Source organism: Ambystoma mexicanum, chromosome 3p (genome assembly GCF_040938575.1).
Source record: "Ambystoma mexicanum isolate Mex_15411 chromosome 3p, UKY_AmexF1_1, whole genome shotgun sequence".
NCBI classification, from domain to species: Eukaryota; Metazoa; Chordata; class Amphibia; order Caudata; family Ambystomatidae; genus Ambystoma; species Ambystoma mexicanum.
In genome coordinates this window covers 365,685,938-365,712,412 of record NC_090925.1, presented here as the reverse complement: position 1 = coordinate 365,712,412, position 26,475 = coordinate 365,685,938, and the positions used below count along the sequence as shown (strand labels likewise).

The window sequence follows — 26,475 nt, the reverse complement described above, 5'->3', positions numbered from 1 at the left end:
GTATAATACTGCACCTCACCTTGGATATTCCCCCTAGCATAACCCTGGTTTCCCTCACCCAGGTGATCCTCCTCCACTGGTCCACCCCCAGGAACTGGATCCAACAGCGATGGCCGTGTCCTAGCCACCTGGGAGAATACGCTGAGGTTTCTCACAGCACTCAAAAGAGGTAGAATACTTTGAATGAAAAGCAAAATACCAGCAAATTAAATAAAACTTCATGTAAACATGAGTGCATTATCCTAAAAGACAATGCAGCAAGAACCCAAGCTATTTTGAGCAATTGAATAAAGGTACATTGAAAAGAAATGATGACATGGCGAGAAGTAGTCAGAGGATCTCTAAGATTTGGGTCAAAGTGAAAATGTATGGGTGTCTGAGAAATCTTGATAGAATAGAAGGCTAAAACAATGGTGTTTATGGAAGAGCTACTTCACTTCAAGCCTCACCTCTTATCTCCTACAACATGTAGCTCGCTCATAACATTTAGTTGTTAAAGACTTGTGGTTTACACACCTTAACCTTCAGCCAGAACATTAGTCATTCACTGACTTCATTGTAAGTGCCTTTGAATCAAAAAGCTCCTGCAGATTCCATAGGCTAAATGGTGGGTTATCCTTTGCTATGCTCGTGGAATTGAAAGCGCCAATACAACTTCTCCACATACATAGGCAAATGCCACATGATCCTTTTACCGTAGAAAACACGAGTGCATAGAGCGGATGAGTGCATAGAGCGGATGAGTGCATAGAGCGGATGAGTGCGGGGAGCGGGTGAGTGCGGGGAGCGGGTGAATGCGGGGAGCGGGTGACTGCACACAGTGGGTGAATGCGAAATACAGGCGCAGACAGGGTGCATGCATGGGGCAGTCAGGAGCGCGCGGGGCGGACTGGAATGCAGGAGTGCGTCGAGCAGACCTGAGTGTGTAGCGCTGTCGGGGACGCATGGAATGAATAAAAGTCTGTAGAACGGACTGGAGCGCATAGAACTGCGCAACATACATAGTATGGTCTGGAATGCAGGGAACGTTTGAAAGAGCATGTAACCCATCATATCACACCCCACACTTACTCTCTTCTTTACACCACCACTCAACTAGAACACAGAGATACTATGACACCATTCGGTATAACTGTTCTCATACCAACACCTCCCGCTCATTCCCCATCACTCTAAGTAAACATTGCTGGTTACACACCCCCCAGCCAGGCGTTGTCCTCCGGCCTAATGCAGCCACAGTCGGTCTGGATAAATCCTGCCAGAACAAACACATACCCCTGATCTTAACCACCACACCTACCACTAAGAAGCAGCTAATTCACGTATACCGCACCAGCTGCACACATACCCGGTGCGCACACGCGCCGCTGACTCTCCCTACTCTCTCTACTGACCTGAACTTCGGTTCCCAAGGGCGTTCAACCTACCAGCGCCTTGAGACCATACAAATGGTATATAAGGCGCTATATAAGTGCAAAATAACATAACATAAAAACACCTTTTTTGAAAATAAATGAAACAGCACTATGAGGGTCAATATTAAGAGTAACAAGTTACCTTACACGATTCACAACTGTACCTTTTTAAATGCTGGATAAAATGCTCAAGTGTGCACTCAATCATATTTTAGACGGGTACCCAAATTAACTCACATGCTTCCTTTGATCAACCCTTTACCAATGCACCTACTACCCTGTCCTTCACACATTTCTGTTCATTGCTTACAAATGCTATTCTGCATGGACTTCTGTACCTCAAACTAATTTCTGAGCAAAACAATACAAAAGGAAAATTCAGCTGTAATGTTTACCTCCAAAGCGTGATAGATGGCTTGCCTGTAGGAGACCAATTTGGTAAATGTGGAGGGATTGAAATACTGCCGGAAGTCTCTCAGTGCCACTAGTTTATCTGCAGACACCTGAAAAGGAAGCATATGTTATTGTAACTCAGACTAGAAGATAAAGTGTGAGATATGCTCATGATGCAATGCCTTTCAGATTGTGAATGACTTATTTTAAACAGTTTGCACTTTTCTTTGGAGAAGCATAAATACAACATCAGATATCCAAATACAGAGCTTATTGGCACACTATGTATTGTTTGCTAATTGAGTAGTTGTACCATGGCAACATGTGTAAGATCAATGTTAACTTGATGGGGTTATGATGATTGCCATGTAAGAAAGCCCATTTCACTTTTCTGGGTGAGGTCCCCCCTCACATTTTCTTAATGGCTTTTTAAATGTTCCAACCTTATTTTTCTCCCCGGAAAGCTTACTCAAAAGCCTTAGTTGACACTGCAACTCTTTTTTTGATGTGCTGCCTACCATGGCAAGGCCACTCCAAATGTGCCCCATAGTGTCACAGGGTGTGTTTTCTCAACTAGACAGTGTGCCCTAGTTACAGGCGTTTGCAGATTTCTACTAGACTGCACAGTAATATAGACATTTTTCTCTGAGAAGAAGTAAATGGATTCCTTGTTTTGTTCAAGTCCTGTAACTAGGCAACTGGCTTTGTTGCTCCTTCAGTACGTGTTATGGGACAGACACAACCACGTTTGGCTATGTGAGCTATGCCTTCAATGTCATCAAGACTAGATGGCAATGGTTGTAGTTGGGTTGGGGGTCTGCCAGACTCCTCATTTCACATCCCGCAGGAAATGGCCGGGGTGGGGGTGGTTGTGTGTGTGTGTGTGTGTGTGTGTGTGTCACTATGTGCTATTAGCTAAAGGACAGCATGGAATGTCTCCTGTGCATTTGGAAACACAGACAAAGCACTGTTAATCTACGGCGAGAAAGAAACTATTGTGGTGATCCCTCCCCTTTATTTTTGTAGGAACATTCTATTCCTAGATCTCCCGAGGTTACATGTGCTTTCTGAACTGTTGGAAAGTGCATTCTCCATCTCCCGACTATTCAGGCTGGACTAATACTCTCCTTTCGTCAAAGGAGCCTTCACTCTCCTGTACTGCAACGTTGACTTCACACCTAAACATCTGCTAGTTCGAACTAATGATCAGCATTATGCAACTCGTCAATGCTGCTGTTTCACCGATCTTGAGGGTAGTGTGACGAATCAAGAGTATGCTCCCCTTAGGAGTGAGCCAGCTCCTCAAGACCCTCCCATGGAGTCTGAGCAAATGGAACCTCACTGGAAGTGACTCCCCATTAAGGGACAAGGACTCTCATTCCCACAAGCAACTCCAAATGCAAGCCACCTTATCTGCATAGATGGGACTGCCTCCAGTATTGAATACCATGGCCTCCTTTTGTTTGGCACCAGGCAATGCTGGATCAAACAGGAAGCTTGAAGAAACACGGAATATCCCTTTAGGAGCAAACTTGTTTGTAAGCAGGATGAGTGGATCAGAGAGGAGGCGAGAGAGCCATACGCAGGGGAAGCCGGTTGACGCAGCTACGCCTTGGAGGGGCGGAGGAGAGTTGAGCCGCCGAGCCGGCAGCAATCCGAGAAGCAGAGAGCACCAGAGCGAGATGCTGGAGACTTGGAAACCTGAACAGCAGAACAGCCGCTGTCAGGATGGAGGTTAGAGTACCGTCCGACATGTTGGCGTGGCCACAAACATACCATGGTGGGCCTGGGGCCCGTCTAATGACGCTGACACCAGTAGAAGCGTGAGACCTGAAGACTCCCGTCAGCCAGCATTCACAGAGCGCAGCTAGCCACAAAGACGACCAATCAAAGCAGCCAGACCCAGGCTAGTGTTAAACCCGGAAATGCCACCCACGAAGAACAAAGCTACTGGGCTGGAATGGAGAAGGTGGAGGCCACCAGAGAAACATGCCTTAAGTAAAGGAACTTGTGAAAACTACGATATATTTGTGAAGGAATCATGAATGAGACACAGACAATTCACTGAAAGTTTGGGCTACAAACATTTATTAAAATAAAGAAGTTTGGAAAAGTTGCCCTGACATCTATTTGTATACAATAAGTAGGGATGTCAGCCTCAAAATGATAAGTGTTAACATAAATGTTCTGAGCTTCGTCCAGTTTTTGGTCAAAAAGGTTTCCCTTCTCCAAGGTTCTAATAGTTCTGTTCAAACAAGGGGTTCCCTTCCCCAAGCGTTCAAGTCTTTCAACAATTTCATCAAAACACAATTTTTTGGGACCCTTCCCAGCTCTTCTGTGTTAGTTATCTTTCACCAATGTCATAGAGTTTAACTCCTTACTTTCAAATCACACAAGGTTTTCTTTTAGAATCAAGCACAAGCATCTTTGGGGTATTTTAAGCTGCTTTTCCATGAAGGGGTGTACTCTGAGCGCAGTTGTTGGACCACACGGTCCACCCATTAAAAGTCCCGCAACCGACACACCTCCCTTGCTTCTTCTTCAAAGGCACGCTGCCACTGCCTCATCTCTACAGTGGTGTTTTAACTTATACTATTTCCACATTCTTATAATGCTTTACCATTGCTTGTTTTGCCACCACATTTGCTTTTTGCACTTTCTCACACTCTCCTGGCCCTTGCCAATGCTTGTTCTCTCCAGCTGCACAGTTCGCAATTATATCCTTGTGGCTCTTCCCAGTGTTTGCACAGTTCCTTTAACTCGTGTGATTCCACAAAACAACTTTGATTCATAACGGTATTCAGCCATGCTTGATTTCATTCAAATTGGTGTTCCAAATACTTGTTTTCATCGAAGTATTTGCTTTCAGTTCAATCAGTATTCAAAACACTTGCTTATAAGTCTTAAACGCTTGCCTGCCATCGTGGTGTCCCCTTCTCTAGGCAGACTCACCAGGCGGTACTTACAGTGTTCCAGCGAGGCTTCTGGCTGTCACTCTCTCACTCTTGTGCAGCTCCTCACTTCCACACTCGGCTACCAGCATCCAGCTTCCTTAAGCCATGCTTCCCGATGTATACACTCTGCATCTTCTCTGTTTCCTCAAGCACTGCTTCTGCCAAACCTCCCTCTCGGAGAGGTCTGCTCTCGCTCAGCAGTCTTGTTGGGAAGGAACTAGGGTCCTCCTGCACAACCAAGTTCTTTAGAATTAGGCAAGAATTATTTTGACTTCTTTCGGGGGCTGTAATGTGAGGAGGGGCACTGGGAAGGCTTTTTCATTCATTTTTCTTGTGATTATGTTTTCATTCAAACATAATCACACACACAGACATGGGCAGGCACTGAAAAAAGGTAGTTATTGTTTAAAATATAAAGCACGGTTATATCATATCATATTAGCAGGATTGATTTGTAATGTCAAAACCTATGTATTTCTAAAATGCATTTGTAAAATCTTAATATGTTATGAGTCAAAAACTCCCCCTACCTTCCCGGAAAGAATGCAGCCTGTGCTAAAATTGGACTACAGGCTTCGCGGTGTTCACAGCACACAAAGTGACTCACCAGCTGTCTGTCAAGAGCCATTGCAGGCTAAAATGGGATTTACGTGCTCATGCACTAAATGCAGAATTATGAAAATAAGGTTTAAAAGGAGAATATAGGACCAGACTAACAACAAGAGTAGAATGAGTGAAATATGGATAGAATTAATGAAAATTGTGTATAAAAATTGTTTAGTTTTTCCTGGGGCTAGGCCTCAAGGTTTGTAAAAGTCTGCTGGGCTGCAGTGTGTTTCTATGTAAGGTAGCAATATGTAGAGTAGCATGTCGTGATAGAAATCGCAGACAATGAAGAAAGGAAGACTTTGGAGCATCCCTTGAATGGAAGCAGGACGGTTTGGGATGGAGCCATGGCCCGTATCTAGTGACACAAACTGCAGCAAGCCAGGAGGGAATTGTACGAAATTACCGAGTCAAAATTACTGACCCCACCCAAAAGACCTAAAAAGCATACCACCAAAAGTTCTAACTACTAAAGGTTCGAACCTTTAGTGGTATGTATGTTTTGGTGGGGCCGGTAATACAAATAAAAAAAAAAGGCTGTGGGGGCTGTCCCCCGCAACACCCCGCTCACCATACTTTACAGTATAGTGAGTGGGGTTGCGGGGGACACCCCACAGCTAGCCCAAAAAAAAACTGACCTTTAACATGCAGTCATTTCCGTCGCAGGAAATTGACCTGCAAATAAATCACACAGATCCGCCAGGAGTATATAAACCCCTGCGTGGCTTCACTGTTGCAGGAGAAAGGAACGGATGAGGGTCAGAAGACCGAACAGGGAGCAGAGTTCTTTGCTCCCATCCTCATTTCTGAAAAATGTAATTTGTTATCCTTACAAGATAGACTCTTGACCGTACTTTCCTAGAGGGGTGTATTTATTCTGGTGTGAGCGTAATTAGGGACACCCTTACAATTAGGGACACTGTTACAGTGGTTACATTCCCAACGTGATCTCAGTCTTTCCCCTGTACTTTGCTAAGCCCAGGCCAGTTACCAGGAAGGACTCATGCCCATCTATAGTGACCAGTCCCCTAAATCAAAAACATGTGTTTTTTTAAACGGTTTTAGTAGGAGCCATAGAAATCCTCTCTGCTCACTAAAGCGAGCGTGTCTCCAGAAAAAAAAGACAGGCCAGTTTTGGGACTTTGTAACTGAGGAAAACTCAAGTTAACAAGCATATGTGAGTATATTCTTGTAAGAGATAACAACAAGGGGACATGTATGTATGACAGAATGAATGGATGAAGTACGAGGTCAATGACAGATTGAATAGGACCTTTTGGTGATGTGTTATAGAATAGATTGAATAGGACCTTTGATGATGTTTTATGGTATAGATTGGATAGGATGATTTCAGGTGATGTGCTAAGGTATAGATTGGATAGGAGGTGGGTTATGTATTGAAATTGTCGCGTATTTCTGTTTTTCTATTTTTTACAATAGAAAAGGGGAGCCTTAGCCTATTAAAGACTGAGAGGAAAGGGAACCTCCGCGTACAAAGACTGGGAACTAAGGGATCCTCCGACATAATGGGTTGAGAAGGTAGTACCATGCATTATTCTTTTAGGACGTTAAAAGCAATGGGATCCTCAGTATATTAAAAAAGCTGGGAAGGTGGTATTACAAGGATATAAGGAAAATAAGTAGTGGCTCGGTATAAGGAATGGGCCTGGATTTTAGTCAATCTTTTTTGTATGTTTTCTCTTGCTGTCTTTTGTGGTAAAATAGGAAGGAAGGTGGATTAGTCGTGGTGTGTGTGTGAAAATCAAGTGGAAAAGAATAAAAAGGGGTTGGGGAAAAAAGTGGGTTGATCTGTATTTCTGTGTGACAAGCAGCATCGTGCGCAGCATAGCAGTAAGGTCTAAGTGAAGCATTAGGGACGCGCGCAACATTATGGGGGAAGAAACTCCAATAAAACACATGCATAGGGTCCTGCCACTGTATTGTGACAGGATAGATAAATATCACAAACAATCGGTACTGGAAACGGTATTGTACGAAATTACTGAATGCAAAAAGTCCGACCCTCAAAAGTCTGACCCCCATTTTTCCACAGATATATATGTGGGGGGGGTAAAGTTAATAAAAATGTATAGGGGTAAGGTGGGGGGCTGTGGGGGTCTCCCCTCACATATATATTTGCTGAAAAATGGAGAAAAAAAAGTCAGACTTTTGGTAGTCGGACTTTTGCATTCGGTAATTTCACGCAGATCCCTGGAAACAAAGGAAGGGGGGATGGCCTGCTCCTGCCCAGAGCAGGTCTCCCATAACAGAAACATGCTAGAAGAAATGTCCATCTTTTTAGCAGCAAAATATAACGGAAAAAAATCCAAAAAAGAAAAGAGACTCTAGATCTCTTGCGATTATTCGAGGATATGGAAGATCAGGAAGGTGAAAAAGAGATCCAATGTAAGGGGATATACCCCATAACGCCTAAACCTGCAGAAGGGTATACAAATCCAGTCTATAAGCCTCCAGTGGTAGAGCGAGTGTCAACAACAAGATTATCAGGATTAGCAACGGGGGGGGTGCGGCGAAACTCGAGAGCTTTTGCACCTCCACCTCCATATCCCCCATCCACAAGCACTGACATGCCCATAGCATCAGTGTACCCGTGGGGGAGGGGGGTTCACAAGCAGATATAAACAATGAGAAATAGACCAGATTTAACGGTGGTAGCACAAGATCAGAAGAATACTAAAAAAGGGGTAGAAAACAAAATAGACATGCAGATGCCTCTTAAACATAAATGAGTAGGGATAACTCAGTATGTGCCATGGCCTCAAATGGACAGAAATTATTTGATTAAAGCTCTCACCAGCTTACAGCCGGAAGCCAGTAAATTAATCTATGAATTTGAAAAACAAACAGTAGGGGTAGCCTTAGCACTAGACCATAAGAGTTTAATGGTCGCCATAGTTGTGGGCCAGTCTGGGGACATATGGACAAGAGCTGGGTACCTTGGGGTAAGCCTTGCAGATAATGAACATGATGGAACAACCTTTAATGAGGTAAGGGAGAGGGTATGGGATGGCCTATGAAGGATGTACCCAGATACCCCTGACTTACATTCTTTAATGCAGTGTACAATGGGTGATGATGAGGACCCAGTTAGGTCTATTCTTAAGTTACAGGAAAAGTAGAGAGTTGAGACAGGAGGGCAATGGGACCATTCAGTACCATTTTTCTATTTTATTGTAAAGAGGGGATTACCAAAAAAAGGTCCAGAAGGCACTAGATAAAATTGTGAGAGTTGAAGCCAAAGGGTGGGCAGAGATACAAAGTATAATAGTCCACCATTGTAAGAGAATCAAGGAGCAGGACAGGGTGACAGCCCAGAGAGGCGTCAAACGGACGAGGCAAAACTAGTGGAAAAGAAACTAAATAATGTTGTCATCCAAGCACCAGTGATGGCACCGGCTCAGCGGGAAATGACAGGAGACACTCAACAAATTGTGAATGCCACAATTGCAGCACTATTAGGCGAAGGAGGACAGGGACAATGGGGTAGGGGGGTCAGGACCCCGACCCACAGTGGCAGTATGAAGGAGCACCAAGGGAAAGAGGAGGATTTCGAGGAGCAAGAGCAGGAGGCTTTGAGGTCTAGGGCCACTTGGAGGAGGATTGGGAACATCACATTGCTGGTATTGCGGGAGGTGGGGGTATTTTGCAAGGGAATGCAGGAACACACCTGGGATAGGATTTAATTATGGCCCATCACCTCCAGGGCAGAGATTCCAACGGCCTCACGGAATGGGACAACAGCAATTTGGGTGAGGGGGTCAAAAACAGTTCCCTTATGGGGCTGACAGGCAAGGGCAAAGTGGGCAACAACCACAGCAGGGTAAGCTGTCAAAATTGTGTTCCACGTTGAAGAAAAACTGAGTGCACTGTTTGCCCTTGTCCCTCTTTAGATTATGCACACAGCCTAGTAAGGACCACCATTCGACACCACATGAAATAGTCACAGGCAGGCATGTGCAAACCCCTATACCCCCTGTGAGAAAAGCATCAGATGCACATCAAGCAGCGACAGTACTAGGAGAGGAATTTAGGAGCGAAGGACAGGACACGCCAGAAGGGACAACAACTGGAAACATATCTGCCACAACACGACCAATATTACCTGGGGAGTTGATCTACGTAAAAAACTTTATGCATCGATGGAACAATCCCAGGTTTCAAGGTCCTTATGAGGTGGTGCTCTGTACTCTTCTTGCCGTCCCCGTAAAGGAGTTAAGATATTGGAGAAATCTCTAAGATATCCGAAGAGCACCTGAGACAAGGCAAAGCTCAATGAACAGAGTAAGGACATAGCCAAAGAAAAAAAAAGTTTAAGTAAAGGATTCATGCCAGGGTGGTGTGCAGTGGCACACGCTTGATTTTTCTTTTTTCTTTCTTTTCCTTTTTTGTTTTTTATTGTTCTTTTATTTTTTTATCTTTTTTCAATTTTTCAAATTTTCAAATTTTGAAGGTCCAGAAGACAGTGGGCCCTGGTCGGAAAAGGGTCTCCCTCGCCTCCCCTCTCTCACTCTCCCCTCTCCCTTTTTTTCCCTCCCTCTCCTCCCCTCTCTCTCTCGCTTTCTCACTCTCTTTTTCTCTCCGTTTCTTGATAACCTTTTTTCTCCTCTCCAGGGATAAACCAGGATGCCTGACCGATGTGTTCAAACCTCTCTGTTATGTAGGAACAAGGTTAAAATGAATGTCATTTGTTCTAGGAACTATGCATTATATTTTTTAGTATAATATTGTTTTGTGTGACACTGGTTTGTGGTTGTTGGAGTGTATGACGGTATGTGTGTTATATGGGGTGGCCATATAAAGGGGGGTGGATAGTTGTAAAATAATGCTAGTATTAATATGTCTATGATAAAGAATCAAACAATGTCTCACTTTTTGCTGGCCCCCCCTAGACGTTTTCTTAGACAAATAAAACGAGAAGTACAAATGATGTATGATTTATATAAGGGGTTGGGCTTTGATGCCATTTCTGACATTGAGTACTCAGAATCCTCCAACAGCTGGTACTCTGATATGCGTACTGCAGGGAAGAATGTGATCAATGAAAGCTGTTACGTGTGTGCACTTATCCTGCATGCATCAGGGGCTCCTAAGGTTTTAGTTCCACATCCAGTCCCAATTACAGAAGCACAATGCCTGGTACAGCTTGCACTATGCAGGATAAAGGACACATTCCAGGCACACAGTGTGCTGTTGAGGAGTATTGATCTAGACACAGCGCTATGCAATGGCAATACAAAATACAGCAAGTGTCTACAAGTACCATATTTTTCCTTGGGAGGTTACGCACATGTCAATGACAAATGGCAGGGCACCACAGTGATGTGCCCGGCAGATGGACTGATCGAGTACAGCAAAGAAACAATAGCCCAAGTAGAGACTATGTGTGCACAAATATGGTCCCAATACATCACAAGGCTGACATGGATTGCAACAATGGAGAAGCCAGTGCGAATACATAGAGACATGGACTATGAACTTTGTTTAAGTAATGAAGGAACAGTTCCTGTTGGCACAAACACACAGTGCAGCCACACTCTTGTGATCCCTGATATGACGAAAGGTACGGAAGGGGTGATGGAATACTACCTGGTTTGTGGCCGACAAGCCTACTTGCACCTCGCACCCTCCTGGAGGGGCAAGTGTTCACTGGCCACCCTGCACTCAGTACTACTAGTAATCCCGGAAGAACACCTGAAGGGAGAAGAAATGCCTGTCAAGGTGCCAACAGCCACCCCACCACCTAAAAAAGCAGAAAGAAACTTGTGGATCACACAAGAATTTGTTATGCTGGCAGAAAAAGGACTATTTCAACAGCTGGGAAGAAAGAAGAGATCAAACAATGTCTCAAAAGACTCTTCTGCACTGCTCAGAGGAATACCTGATGATTATCAACTTTTTATCTCAGCAGAGACTTTCTTTTCAACTTTTTTGGCTCCTGGGGTACAAGCAGCTGCTAACGCTAAGTGGGTGCAGATAGTCCGATGGGAGCTAGTCCAGCTGGCCAATGACACAGAGAATGGGTTCAACGCCATCAAAGTAGAGCTCTATGCATTGAGACTCATGACGATGCAGAACCACTACATGCTGGATTTGCTAACAGGCATAGAAGGAGGAGTGTGTAAAAAGTTGGGAAGCAGCTGCTGCACTTTTGTGCCCCCGTAGGATGCTGATAATGGGTCACTATCCCACGTCATAGAGGCAGTGCACAATCTAGGTGTTCAAATGAAGAAAGAAGGTGGAGTTCAGAACACAGATTTTCTATCGCTTGCCTTTGATTGGGTCCCATCATGGCTGGGGGCAGCAGTAAAAATACTGGTGCCTGTTATCGTATTCCTCTTGGTCCTCTTCTGCACGTGCCAATTGGGTCTCCGATGTTGTGTCAATATGGTTCCTAATAGTACAAAGATGAAGGTATCAATTGGGGGATCTAAAACACCTTGCCATACAATAAACACCGAAATGCAAACATATTTCTGGGGTTGTAGATATGTCGGGTGGGGATGAGTTTGTTACTGTAGAAGTATTGAAAGGGGGGAATGTTGGGAAGGAACTAGGATCCCCAAGCACTTTAGAATTAGGCAAGACTTCTCTTGACTTCTTTTAGGCACTATAATGGGGTGGAGGGACACTAGGAAGGCAAATATAATCACATACACAGACATTGGTAGGCACTGAAAAAAAGATAGTTATTGTTTAAAATATAAAGCACAATTAACTATTAGCTGGATAGATTTGCAATGTGAAATCCTATGCATTTGTAAAAAAAAAAAAGAATGCAGCCTGTGCTAAAATTGGACTACAGGCTTTGCGGTGTTCGCAGCACACAAAGTGACTCACCAGCTGTCTGCTGTCTGTCAAGAGCCCATGCAGGCTAAAATGGGATTTACATGCTCATGCACCAACTGCAGAATTATGAAAATAATCCCTTGTATGGAAGCAGGACAGTTTGGGATGGAGCCATGGCCCGTATCCAGTGACACAAACTGCAGCAAGCCATGAGTATATAAACCCCTGACTGGCATCACTGTAGCAGGAGAAAGGAACGGATGAGGGACAACAGAACACTGTTCAAGGAGCAGAGTTCTTTGCTCCCATCCTCATGTCTGTTAAATTACATTTGTTATCCTTACAAGATAGACTCTTGGCCTTACTTCACTAGAGGGGTGTATTTATTCTGGTGTGAGCATAATTAGGGACACCCTTACAATTAGGGACACCGTTACAATTAGGGAAACCCTTACAGTCTCAATACCTGCTTGCACAGCTACCTCATTATTTTCAATCTTCCTGCTTAAAAACCTCCCGCCAGGCTGATTGGTCTCAAAAAGGCTAGACAGTTGATTGCTGGTTTGGGAGTTGTATTACTCTTGGTTGCACATGGGTTGACAGAAACAGCTCGTGACATATTTAATCCATAGGTAGTGGCTGTCACACTCCAGTATATCAATATGACGCCCAATCACAATTATTTAACTCCCAGTCTAAAAATCTATGTACCGCAAGAGATCACCTATTACACATATGTGTGGTTGTCTCCACCGCTTTATCTTACTGTTGATAATAGGCACAGTCAGGGGCCTATAAACAACCAAGAGCGTTAGTGGTTGCATGATAACTGAACGCAATAATGCGGTTATGCATTCGATGGAGAATTGGAGGACTCCTGACCGACAATGGACAGAGAGGTCATAATTATACATTTTGCAATGCCCAATTTACATTTCGGGGGTTATCGCAGGATTGAGTGTTATTTTTCCCACACAAATATGGCAGAACGGCAGACTGCCGGACCAATACGCATGCACAATATCGCCATGCCAAGGAATATACAGAGCTTCCTCTAGTTGCGCCGCATTTGGTTAGCTGGCTCTGAGGACGATCATACATTCTGCAGGTAAGGTTTCTTGCCATCATGAAACTCTGTGCTAATCCAATATTATTTTAACTTGATGCACAAGACCACACGTGCGCCGATTCTAGCGATTGAAGCGGCGAACAACATCACGCTCCTGTGACTTGTATCCCTACTATATTACATGACTGCGGTATACGGCGGCACCATCGCGATCTGATTAAGCACTATATATGATTTTGATGTACACTTTCTTTACCATGTATAGGCAGCATCTGTCATACCGACATACTTCTATGTATATGGATATAAAGGAGTACTATACTCTATAGTCTGCAGATATTTTAAGAGGATACTGCTCCTAAGCTTTAAACGTTGGTAGCCATGTCACAACTAAGCACCTCACCTACCATTTTTATTATTTTATCATTTTACTGTGACCCCTGAGCAGGTTACAGCTAATCATTCAGCCGCACCCCTGCCCAGCGGGTTTTCTCCACGAGGCGGGTGAGTTAATGCATTTCATTGTCTTTGACATGTACCTCGGTTATACATTACTGATGAGTTTGAAGTTTGTCCCTATATAGTAGATTCTTTTAATTAACAACTGGATCTCATTCCTTTGATGTATGTTCTGTGCATGATGGAAAAACACACTGCAATACATCTATGCAGGTCAGTACATCTTGACTTTTTTCACTGAATCATTAAAAGTAACAGGGCCTTGATCTAATAGAACATGTGACTAAGCACATTCACCTGTTGTATCTACAGGTTACACCGTATCTTGAACACATTTGGAACACTAAGCCTTAAATGCTCTGAAGATGGGCACAGATTCCGACACGCGTTGGTCGTGGTTGTTGCTCTAACAATTTGAGATTATTTGGACATTGTGAATTTTGCTTAAACTGTTTTGGATGTATATTTCTATATGCAACACTACGATTGAGTGTCAGGTTCATATCAATTAAGAGCCAGAATACCAGTGAATGTAATTGGTATTCCCAATCGTATTGAATGTTTATACATCACTGTTTGATTTAGGGAAACATTGTTTGTATTAAATACTACATTCTATAACTATCTCACTGTTGAGTTACCCATTTATTTATTTCTTTTGATAACCAAGGGTATATTTAACACCCCAACACTATTAAACTTGTTTTTTCTGAAGATTTAAGCTTACAATTCTTTAGCATTTGTTTGCTATTGAGGTATTGATTGTATTCAATTAATGGTGTAGGATTGTTCTACATTTGAAATACATTTGCAGGGCTTTAGCCCGTTAAGAGTGCAAGAAGGGGTTCCTGTTGGCAACAACGGGCCTTTTTGTTTTAATGTTGAAATGCACACAGGTAAAATGTTGGGACTGAGAGGCTGTTGAGCAGATGGCTAAATGTTCTCCAGATTATAGCTTTTTTTAGGTGTGATTCTAGGCTGGTATCCCTCTATTCTTATGAAGACCTTGCCAGTCAATGTAACTCTCAAAGCCATATTATACACCAAACAGTCAAGAGGACAATGCCTTCCAGGAGATGGAAGTGCAATTGTCTCGAGGCTGGGTTAGGTTGACAGTTTTTATTGTGATCTGGGAATGACTACTGAAGGGATGTAAAGGTCTGACAAATAAGTAAATAGTTTGACAGAGTGGCATTTCATTAGCCACCACCCCATGTTTGGGGGAGTCCATGGCTAGTAATGGTTCAACGCGTGTACTGGGGCCATGTCCAGCACCAAACAAGAGGTTGATAGCAATTAGCACCACAGGGTTCCCTCTGTGGTATACAAAGCCTTGTTTCCATTACTTTCCATTCGTTTTTCTGGGGAGTGGGCACTGCATGTCTCCTACTTTCCTTAAAACCAAACTCTAAAAAAAATTTGACATAGTAAAGGACATTGGGCCTCATTACGAGGTTGGAGGTAGCCTTCCCGGTTTTACCAGCAAGGCTACCTTCATACCGGCATGAAAATCCGGCAGCCGCGAATGGGCAATAACCAGGGTATTCCAGCCCCGGCGGACCTGGTAATTGCCCTTTCACGGGTGCCGGTGCCAGTATATCCCCACTCCCATTTCAGCCCCATAGGGGTCGATGGGAACGGGGATGCCTGTAGCACCGGCATTGTTCATAACGGTGCTGGTGCTACAGGCTTGCTGTGCTCGCGGGTGCCTTTCATTCCGCCAGGGCAGACCTGGCGGAATGAAAGGCACCCACGAGCATAACTCAGAGTTTGCCGGTCAGGTAACAACGGTACCGGCAACCATACCAGTACCGTTACCAGCCGGCAACCTTATAATGAGGCCCATTGTCTGTTTACTATGTCCATGACCTGGTGGCGGGAGGCAGGAAATAGAAAAAGAGGCCGGAAGCTATGAGGTATGGTGATGGGGGTAAGGCCTTTTGCGGGACTGGGGTGCATTCACAGGACTCTGGGAGGGCTATGTTTTGTGGGGCCAGAGGCGGGGGGGTGTTGGGGGGCCATGGCGACGAGTGCTTCATGTTGCTTGATTTTGACAGTGATTTATCTAAACTGCGTTGTCTTTTTTCTGTGAAGTCATCACTAGTATAGATATGGCTTTAGTGACATAAAGGATCCTACCATACTAGGAGACAGGAAGATTTGCTCTGTGCTATTTACTTAATCACAAATCTATGCTATGTGGCTGGGTTTGTTGTCCGGTAAAGTGGTGAGAGGCAGGAGGTTTGGGGTCTAATGTGGAGTTATTCTACCAGAGATTCTGGCCCGCACCTAGATCAGTATCAGAGTGCCATTCAAATGCCTGCTTGACCTAGGTTCTGTTGTACCTAACAGGACAAGTCACCTGGGAGAGGCAGGATGGGACTAGAAACAGCGTGCAGCCTTTGTGATAAAATCACATGTGGGGGACCGCTAGGGAAGATAGTGGGATGTGGGGGTTGGGAATACACACAAGTGGTGTGTAGAGCAACCAAAGGGGGTAAAACCACAGGCTTCTTTGTACTTCATTTTATTGGCATTTTTTGAAAAACACACATTTTCGACCTTTTTGGTTATTTTCTCTCACCCCCCCTACAGCAACCTAGGATTCCTGGGTGGCGTTACAACCGCCTACATGAGGGAAAAAAGGGGCCAAATTTGGCCGAGATATCTCATGTAACTAAAAAGTTACAAGGCATTGAATGGCGACATACCGAAATCACCAAAAAAGGCCTTGGCACTGGGGGAAAAAACCCATGGCACTTAAAGGCTTAATGATGATAAGACCGAGCTCCTGACTGTCTGCACTCAGGCACGCTTGAATAAACTAGACCAGAGGTACACATCCTTCAACATTGATGGAAACATGATCAAAGTCGGCAAGGAAATAAAAACCTTGGAGATCTACCTCAACTCAACACTGTCCCTAAAGAAGCAATCAGCTCTGTGGCATCCTCCACAGCTTACACCAACAAGTTAATCTACAGTTGAAAATCCTATCTGTCCACTAGCAGTTGCCTAATGCTTGCAGAACCGTAGCGTTGTCAAAGATTGACTACTGCAACACACTTTTCCTAGGCTCCTCTGAACTGAACCTAAATAGGCTTCAGGTCATACAAAATAATTCACTGAGAGCAGCATTTCACCTTGCCAGTTCCAACCACATTTCAGCCATCAGACGGGATGCCAACTGGCTGTCAGTTCGCAATAGAATTACTCTTCGCACCCTGCAAATCACGCACAAATGCCTCTCAAACACAGCCGCCAAATATTTGTAAGATAAATTCAGCAAGCACCAACCATCTCGTCCCACCAGATCTGCCCTTTCCCATTGCCTTTCAGTACCTAGGTTCAACCTAAAAACCGCAGGAGGAGCTACCTTCCCTGTCCAAGCAGCCAAGCACTGGAACTCCATACCTCTCGCCTACAGACTACAACCTTCCTTCCCGACCTTCAAATCCAGAATAAAAAGCTGGCTTAGTAACAAGCCTATCCAATGAGGCTTTTGTCTTCTGTCTCTATGCTGCCGCCATTTAGACTTCCATCCTATTTGTGCCTATCTCGCCTGGGCTTATTTGTAAAAGTTTGTCTTCCGACCTAACTGTAACCATTGGTCTTCCTAACTGTTGTTGTTCTTTTTTTCTAGGCATTTAACGCCCAGGTTTTCCAGCACCCAGTTACCTCAGGGTTCGGAGCGTGATATAAATAAATAATAAACAAATATAAAGCTCTAGGCTTGGTAGGCTGCATAGCAAGGGTCTCCTGACCTGGAGTCCAATCCACTTGTGATGCTTTAAGGCCATGCCAGTATTTGTTCAATTCATGGCCCGCCTTAAGGTTCGCTGCCGCCTGGCCCATTATCTGTCATCTTCCATCTGAGACCTAACACATAGTCCTCCACTTGCTTGGCAGGACCTGGAGGGGTGGCTTCCAAACCTCCTCTGATCAAGGCAAGGGGCCCCCTCACGGGATGTCCAAATAGCTACTCAAAGGGGCTGAAACCAACACCCTCTTGAGGTACCTCTCTGTAAGCGAACAGCAGGCATGGCAGGAGGAGATCCCATTTGCTCCTTAGGGGCTCTTCCAAAGCACCCAGCATGCCCTTGAGAATTTTGTTAAATCTCTCAACCAGACCATTGGTCTGAGGATGGTATGAGGTGGGGAACTTGTAGGCTACTCCACACTCTTTCCACGTCGTTTTCATGTAACTCGACATGACGTTGGATCCTCTGTCAGAGACAACCTCCTTAGGGAATCCAACCCTGCTAAAAATGCCCAGGAGAGCCCTGGCAACCACCTTGGCAGGAACAGTCTGAAGGGGTATAGCCTCAGGGTACCTGGTGGCATGATCTACCAAAACCAGGATGAACCAAAGTCCATCGGAAGTGGGAGGGTCAAGGGGACCGACAATGTTGATGCCCACCCTCTCAAATGGTGTGCCTACCACTGGCAAAGGCTGCAGTGTGGCAATGACACTGCCTCCAGTCTTGCCAGACATCTGGCAAATGGGGCAGGTCCTGCAGTGGGACTCCACTTCTACTCCCATCCAGGGCCAGTAGAAATGGGCAGAGAGCCTTTGCTTGGTCTTCTTGGTACCAAGATGACCAGCTAAGGGCACCTCATGCGCCACCTGCAGTAGGAAGGGCCTATAAACCTGGGGTACCACCAACCTCTTGAGGGCACCAGGGTCAGGTTAAGTGGGCTCACTGCAAAGGATCTCACACTCCCAAAATAATTGGATTCACCTAGGCACTTCTCCTTGTGCCTGGGCCAGGACCTGTTTCCTCAGACCCTCGATAGAGTGGCACTCTATCTGTCCCTTACAAAAGTCTCCCCTAGAAGGCCCCCCCTTCAGCCAGCAGGCATTGAAGGTTGGGGTGATCCTCTGGGTTGAGCACCTCTCCCGCAGGCTCTGGGTTGAGCACCTCTCTCGCAGGAGGGTCTTCTGCCTCGTCTCCTTCAGGAGTTGAGTTTGGGTTTACCACTGGACCCAGCCCATCCGAAGCATGAATCCAAGTGGGTGCTGCTGAAGCAGCAGGAAGAGAAGGAGCCCCCTTCAAAGAGGTGGCCTTCTTGCTCTTCCTTCTTCTCGCCTTGGGTCGCCCCTTTGGCTTGGGTACCTGACTGGCAGTCAGACCCGGAGGTACCTGTGACCTAGTGACTGCAGCAGCAGTCAGGAGTCAGGGGAAGACCATCAGAGATCAACCCCAACTCCACTAGATCATTGCCTCACAAAATGTTAGCAGGTACATTATCCTGAACCAGGACAGGAAGCTTTGCTGTCTTGTCTCGATCATAATGTTGACTAAGGCTAAAGGTGATAATTTAGGAGGCCCCCAGCTAACCTGGTGGCTCTCAGAGGAGCACCTACATAGTCCTCTGGCTTGAGCAGGGTCTTGTCTGCCACTGTCATGCTTGCCCCAGTGTCTCTCAAGCAAGTAGAAGGTTGGCCATTCAAGAGGACACTTCTCAAAAACCTACAGGTGTTCTGTGGGATTGTCGCCAGTGCTTCTGCGTACTGGTCCCAGGCCCCAAGCGACACTAGGGAAATCTCAACAGGAGCACCAAATTTGATTCCTGTAGAGGAGGGGAGGACAGTGGCCTCCACCTCAGGCATGGGGTAAGGGTAGGCCAGGCTGACAGCCTGGACTCCAAGTGCCTTACCTTTACACTTAGGGTCACCCGTCTTGTGGTCCAGAGCCCCACAGTACCAACAAGTGCCAGGAATGCAGGGTACGGTACTGGAGCCACTGGGAGAGTGGAAGGTTTTGGTTTACCCGACTGTGACTGCTTTTGGGACTTCTGAGAGCCCCGCTTTTCTTTGTCCTTCTTCCCACTGGGTTCCTTAGGGGACACCTGGTGGGAGACCCACTTGTCAGCCAGCGTGGCCAGCTTAACGTGATCTAATATGTTCTGGTCAGCAACATATTGACGCAGCTCTGGTGAACAGGCTTCGGAAAAATGCGCGAAAAGCAAAAGGTGGGACAATTCAACAAAGGTTTTCACCTTGTAACCATCAATCCACCCCATCATGTTCATATGTGCAGCACTCACCCAGTCAACCCAAGACACATTCTCTCTTTTCTTAAATTCCCTGAACCTTTTAAGGTATTGGGTAGGTGTCTTGCCAAACTTGATAATTAAAGCAGACTTCATGCACTCATACTGACCCCTTTCTTCCACACTCTGTTTCAGAATACAGTCATATCCAGCCTGGGGCACTCTGCTTAACAAATATCTCTTTTATCAACATCATGGATTCCACAAGCCATCTCAAACGCTTCAATCCATTGGAGGATATCAGAACCACCCACAACTGGTTTCGCTGAAGTCTCCACTCTAGCTTTCTCTAGCTGGATTTTCTCACAGACAGTGTCCTTGTTTTTAAGTTCAAGATCCTCGAGTATCACTTTTATTGAGATTTTGTTAACTTGTATAGTTCGCTGTATACATTATTCAAGTCATAAGGAGACAAGGAAAAAATAAACAAAGAAACAAAATAAAATATCAAACATTACATCGAGAAATCGGAGGGGTGTTCGGGGGCAGCACAGCGGGTGGGGGGGCGCTTCAGTTGATAGATAGCCACGATAGGGGCAGCTGCTGGAGTCGGCCCTAGGCCTAGTGGCTACGTTGGTAGTTGGGTAAAAAAAAAAATGTAGCTGAGTGAGGCGCTGCTCCGCTTGATTCCAGAGTCTCTTGTTCAGTGAGTAGTCGGAGGGTGCCCCCAGCAGGGGTATGAACATCATTCGTCGTACTTATCCAGCCAGCGGAGGGACGGCGGTTGTCTCACCACACCAGGGAATTGTGCGTAGTCCAGAAAGGGGCCCAGATATCGTAAAACCTACTTCTATTCCCTAATCAGAGTGCGGTTATTTTTCCAGCGACTGCGATGTCCCAGCACTTTGTCCACCACATGGAGACCGCTGGACCTTCGGGTGTTTCCATAGACTTTCTATCGACATTTTGCTGCTGTGAGTAGATGAAAACAGAGGTCCGCCAATCGCCCAGTCATCCGGGATTGTCCTTCCCCTGTATCACCCAATAGGACTATTCCTGGTTCCCACACGATCGATAGGCCTGTGATTAGTTTGATCTTCTCTAGTACCTCTTTCCAGAACCTTATAGTTTTCAGGCATGACCACAGCAAGTGAAATAATGTGTCAGAGTCTGTACAGCCTCTCCAGCATTGCAATGGGATAACAGGGTTACTTTTGTTCAGGGTGTCCGGCGCCAAGTACCATCTGTAGCAAACTTGGATTGCCCCCTCTTTATTGGTGATGCACTTCAAGCTCTTATGGATTCTTGTCCAGATGCGGTTCCACCCCTCTGCTTCCAGCTCCCAGCCTATATCCCGTTCCCACCTCTGCATGTAGGCTTCCTTCTTGTTGGGGTCCCTCTGTCCAGAAGTTTGTATAGGGTTGAAATTTTACCACTTGTTGTGAGCTCCGTCAGAGTTCGTTCTAGTGCTGTAAACTCCCTTCCTCCATGCGATTTTATCGTTTTGTGGGACAGCCAATGTTTAAGCTGGGTGTAGCGGAATAGCTCCCCTTCCGGTATTTGGAATTTCACTTTACATACTTCAAACGTAAGCAGGGTGCAGTTTGTGAAGAAGTCTGCGATGTATCTCAACCCTCCTGCCTTCCATCTGTCAAAGCCATTCAGTGTAATCCCTGGGGTGAAATCGGAGTTCTCCCAAATTGGGGATAAAGGGCCCACTGTGTTCCTGCAGTTCCATCATCGAGCTGCCTTTTTCCAGCTCTCCACTGTGTTTCTGGTTGCTGTGAGCGGTCCAGTGTCAGGAGGGCTTCTGGGCTTAGCGATATGTGGAAGTGAATCTAGTGGGTAGCGGCACCAGTCTTCCTCCAGTTTCAGCCAGTGTGGTCGGTTGGTGCCTAGTTTCCATGTAAAAGCCGGCGAGAGCTGACCCGCAAGGCAGTATCTATCAACCTCCGGGACCCCCAGACCGCCAATCCCTGGGCTTCGGAGCATCACCTTCCTGGCTATTCGTGGCTTTCTCCTCCATCCCAGATGAATTTCAGAATGTTCGCCTTTAGTTTGTGCAGGTCTTTTTGGGGACGGAAATCGGGAGGGCCAGACAGTGGTAGAGCAGTCTTGGTACCAAGTTCATTTTTACTGCCATGATTCTCCCTGTCCAAGACACTTCCTGTTTTTGCCAGCAGGACAGGTCCGTCTGCAGCTCTTTGAACAGTGGCAGGAAGTTTATTTTATACACCCGCTGTGTTTTACTCGGGATTCGAATTCCAAGATAGCTAAAGTGGGATTTTGCCCATGGGATAGGAAACCTGGCTGCCAAGGTATCCAGAAGGTCTCAGGGGGTGTTAATTCCCAGAGCTGTTGATTTTGGAAGATTGTCACTAAATCCTGACGCCGCCCCAAAACTGTCCAATTCTTGCCAGAGGGCATTCAGGGATGTTTTCAGGCTGGATTAGGGTCAGCAGGACATCATCCGCGTATAGAGCTGTTTTGTAGATTTCACCTTTTACTTCCAGACCGTGAATCTGCAGGTTCTGACGAATTCTGGAGGCAAACGGCTCCATGGATAGCGCAAATATGAGCGGGGACGGGTGTAACCCTGTCGAGTTCCTCTAGTTATCGTGATCCTGGTTGAACTGCCGCCGTTTATTCTAAGTGACGTGGTGGGGTGTTTGTAGTTTGCAAGAGTCCATCTCAGGAACTTCGGGCCGAAGCCAAAGTGCTTTAAGGTTTCTCCTATGTATACCCAGTCGAGCATGTCGAACGCTTTATGTGCGTCAAGTGACAGGATCGCCATTTAATCCCCAGTCCTGTTCGCTGACTCAATGACATTTAAGGTGCACCTGGTGTTGTCTAGTGTGTTGCGGCCTGGCATGAATCCCGTCTGGTCTGGGTGGATCAGCTCTGGGAGGATTTTCGCTAGTCTGTGTGCTAGTAGCTTGGATAATATCTTGGCGTCGTTATTCATCAGCGTGATGGGTCTGTACGAAGAGCAGTGTTGGTCTTTCCCAGGCTTCAGTATCAGTACTGTTAGGGATTCCTCCACTGAAGGGGTGATTCTACCCGTCGAGAGGAAAGTGTTATATAGGGATGCCAGGTGGGGGGCCAAGATGTGAACACATTTTTTATAGAACAGGGCGGTCAGGGCCACGTTTTTCAGGGAACGAATAGCCTCTGTCACCTCCTCTGTGGTGATGGGAAGTTCCAGAGTGTCCAGCTGAGGATGAGGGAGGGGCCTCTGGATGGTGTGCAAATATTGGATTTGCCCTTCCTTGTCTGTCGGAGCACCAGCGATAATGTCCCTGTGGTGTTCTGTCATGATCTCCAGCTTCTCCACTTCTGCACAGCATGGCTTGCTGCATCGATCTTGAAGGATGAGTATATTGTTCTGGGTATGCAGCTTTTTAAGTTTGTGTACCAGCAGTCGATTAGACTTGTTATTGTTTCGTGTATGCTAGGGTGTGGGCCGTTCGATCTGCCAGATGCATTTCAAAGGCTGCTTTTGCCTTTTTAAGGTCCCTTCCTGCTTTCGTTGTCTGGCGTTCTTTGAAGCTTGCCTCTCGTTCTGCCACCTCTTCCTCCAACTTGGAAAGCTGGAGTTCATGTTGTTGTGTGCTGCTGTACAGTTGATGGCTATGCCTCGGATAACCGGCTTCATCGCATCCCAGACCATGGCTTCAGAGGTGCCTTTTTGCTGCGTTTAAATTGAAATAGTTTGTGAGGGAGTCTGATAACTCACGTCTGCATTTTACGTCTGTCAATATATAGTCCTGTAATTTCCATGACATTTGCAAGGGTGCCGCTAGGCCTTCAACTCGCAGGCGTGCTATTACTGGGGGGGTGGTCCGAAATTACTCGGAGGCCGATGTGTATGTCTTCAATGCATGGGAATAGCTCGCTGGACATCAGCAGTAAATCTATTCTCGAGAATCCCCCGTGGACGTGCGAGAAGAATGTGTAGTCACGGGTTCAGTTATTAGCTAGCCTCCATGCATCTACAGTTCCAGTTCCCCTTAGAAATTCCACCATCCCCAGTGCTCTGGGAAAGTGCACCCTAGTAGGCAGCAGTGTTTTGTTGTTATTGGGATCCGGGGTAATGTTAAAGTCAGCTCCAATCAGCAGGCGACCTTCTACGAAGGTGGTTATTGTCGGAAGGACATTGAGGAGGAAGCGGTCCTGACCGTCATTAAGGCAGTGTATCGCTACGATAGTGATCGGGAGTTCGATCAATAGTCCCTTGAGCAATAGATATCTCCCCGCTGGATCTTGCTTGATTGTAATTTGCGTTAGGGGAACCTCGCAGCTGATTAGTATGGCTACGCCCCTCCTCTTCTGGCCTGACGAAGCAAAGTACCCCTGGGGTAACATTGAAAGCTAATCCGTCTCTCGTCAGGCGTTCAACTCCTCTTTCTTTAGTTCAGCTTCAGTTTCCAACTTTCTACATTCAAAGGCCAATTTCATCCTTAATAATTCAAGTTCCAAGGAATTCCTTGAAGAAACATTGCTGGGGTTCAGAGCAGAGGCAGCAGGAATGGTGGCATTCCCATTAACAGATTTGGTAACAACCCCAGGGGCAGAGGCCTCGATGGTTGCATCCCCCTCTTCATCAAGAGCTTCACAATCAGTTTGGTAGTCCACCAGGTCAGCTATCAGCTCAGCCCTAGACTTATCCTCAAAGTCTAACTCCCTGGCTTCACAAGCACCCTGGAGAGCCTCTAAGCTCATCCTAGTCAATTTACCATTTGCAATAGATTACATTGCTTGTAATGTTGTTATCTAGTACACAACTAAACCTCAATTTAACAAAGTGCAGATATTTTGTAAGTGGCAAGGATACACACTGATTATTAAAATCATTAGCATCCCACCACTACCACCAGTGTAAAGACTGGAGGGGAGTATCTGTACTCCTGCTCCCTACATGGCAGAGTCGAAGCACAGAGCACCCTAGCCAAGATTCTCTAAGTGGTAAAACGTGACGGGCAATCAGGGCTTAGCTCTCAGGAGGTGATGCAGGCTGGTTCTTAAGTACAGTGTAGTCCCCAAGCACCCGCAAAAGAATGTCCACACACTATGTTAATGGTAACACAGTCTTTATATAAATAAGGTTCACGTTATATACACAATCACAATAACACACTTTGTACTCTGGCAATACTATAATGGAAAATATATACAGGTCAACATAGTACCACTCTTAACTATCGATTCCTTTAAAATGCGCCCACGGCTAACAGCCCAAATAACATACGAATCAGATTGTAAGATGAATCAACGATAGACCACAGAAAGAATGCAAGTTAAATAAAGCAATGGCAGAACACAGACTCCCGTTACCTAGAGACTGTTCTGTGTGAGGATTTACCTAGAGACTGTTCTGTGTAAGGATACCCCCACCTGGGCAACCTGTAAATAAAGCGTATTGACAAGCCCAGTCCAGATATCTTGAATATAGTCTCGATTCCTTCTAAAGATTTCTACAATCCCAATGTACCTGGTTTCCTAGAGTTCTTTGAGTCGTTGACAGGCCCTTCTTGAGTGAACTCCCTTTCAGGCAGGAGCCACGGGTCATTGAGATTCCAAGTGAAGAAAGGGTGAACGCTGTCGATGGGGAAGCAGCTTCAATCCTTGCGGTGCTCGTCGACGAAAGCTCGTGAAAATCCTGTGAAGATGAGGGGTGCGGTATACCTCGACGACGATAGCTCATTGCCACACAGAGTCAATGAAGAACTTTGGCCAAGCAAGGGTGTCGGGACGTGACCACGGCTGGCTGTCGGATCTACAGTGGCGTCTTTGAGGACTTCGGTTGGCGAGAAACCCGCCAGCGGTTCTCCTCGGTCATAGACGACCTTGACTTTCTCCAGCCAGACAAAGTGGTTGACGAGCATGAACATGGGAGTCCTTGGATTAAATGTCTTGGGCAAAGGTGGAGCGTAGCAGCTCAGGTGGTTGAGCAGCCCGAAATCAAGCTGTCCCCGCTTCTGGGCAACACACTTCGACGGGCTTCCAGCGGTTAATGCAAACCTGCAAACCCTTGTCAACGACGATGGATGGATGTCCGGGTGCTTCACTTCGGATTCCGCGGCTGTCCCCTTCTCCGGTTGGCAGCCTTTTGAGGGTCTGGATTCTAGGTAGCTTTGGCAGAGATCAGCTGGTGCACGATGGTCCCTCGTAGCTTACATTGAAGGGAACAGCGGTTCACCTTCTTCTTCCGGCTCAGCTTCGACAGTAAGCATCAAGTATCAACTTCAGCTTCTGAACGATTTCCATCAGTGAGAGGTCCCCAGATATACTGTTCGGTCTCTCATTCACTCTGCTGGGTCACACTCAGGCAACCAATCATTCATAAGGGCATTCAGGCAGGCAGGCAGCCTATCAGGCTCACAATGCATTCAGGCCATTCTCCTCCCTCCAGACACTCACAACAAGGAATGTGTTTTAGGACAAGTACCCAGCCATTCAGCACTCCACACTGCATTCATACCAGTTTCGGCAGGGCTGTCTCAATCTTTGTGTCACATACCAGAAGCCAGACACCCATAACAAGAAGTTCATATTGGTCACACACTCCATTCACTCAGGTCCCACTCCAAGGGCATACCCACAACATACAGTCATTGGGAAGGCTCCAACCAGTCTGGCCTGGACTGCCCCACAATACCATATATGGAACTTCTACCCAACAGACAGTCAGAGGAAGGGACAGAGTCAGGGCTTCCCAGGACTTTGGGAAAACAAGGTAACAGGCAATAGAAAGCAAGAGGCCACAGGGGCCATC

General features: G+C 46.0%; 1 protein-coding gene across 3 annotated transcripts in view; it reads right to left on the bottom strand.

Annotated features, from left to right (window-relative positions):
• DNMT3B (DNA methyltransferase 3 beta) overlaps nt 1–26,475 on the bottom strand; it is a 668,820-nt gene that overhangs the window by 365,222 nt on the left and 277,123 nt on the right. For all 3 annotated transcript variants that reach the window (XM_069651024.1, XM_069651025.1, XM_069651026.1), the window contains one exon: nt 1,811–1,918. In XM_069651024.1, coding sequence (XP_069507125.1) covers nt 1,811–1,918 — 108 coding nt within the window. The remainder of the gene's footprint in view (nt 1–1,810; nt 1,919–26,475) is intronic.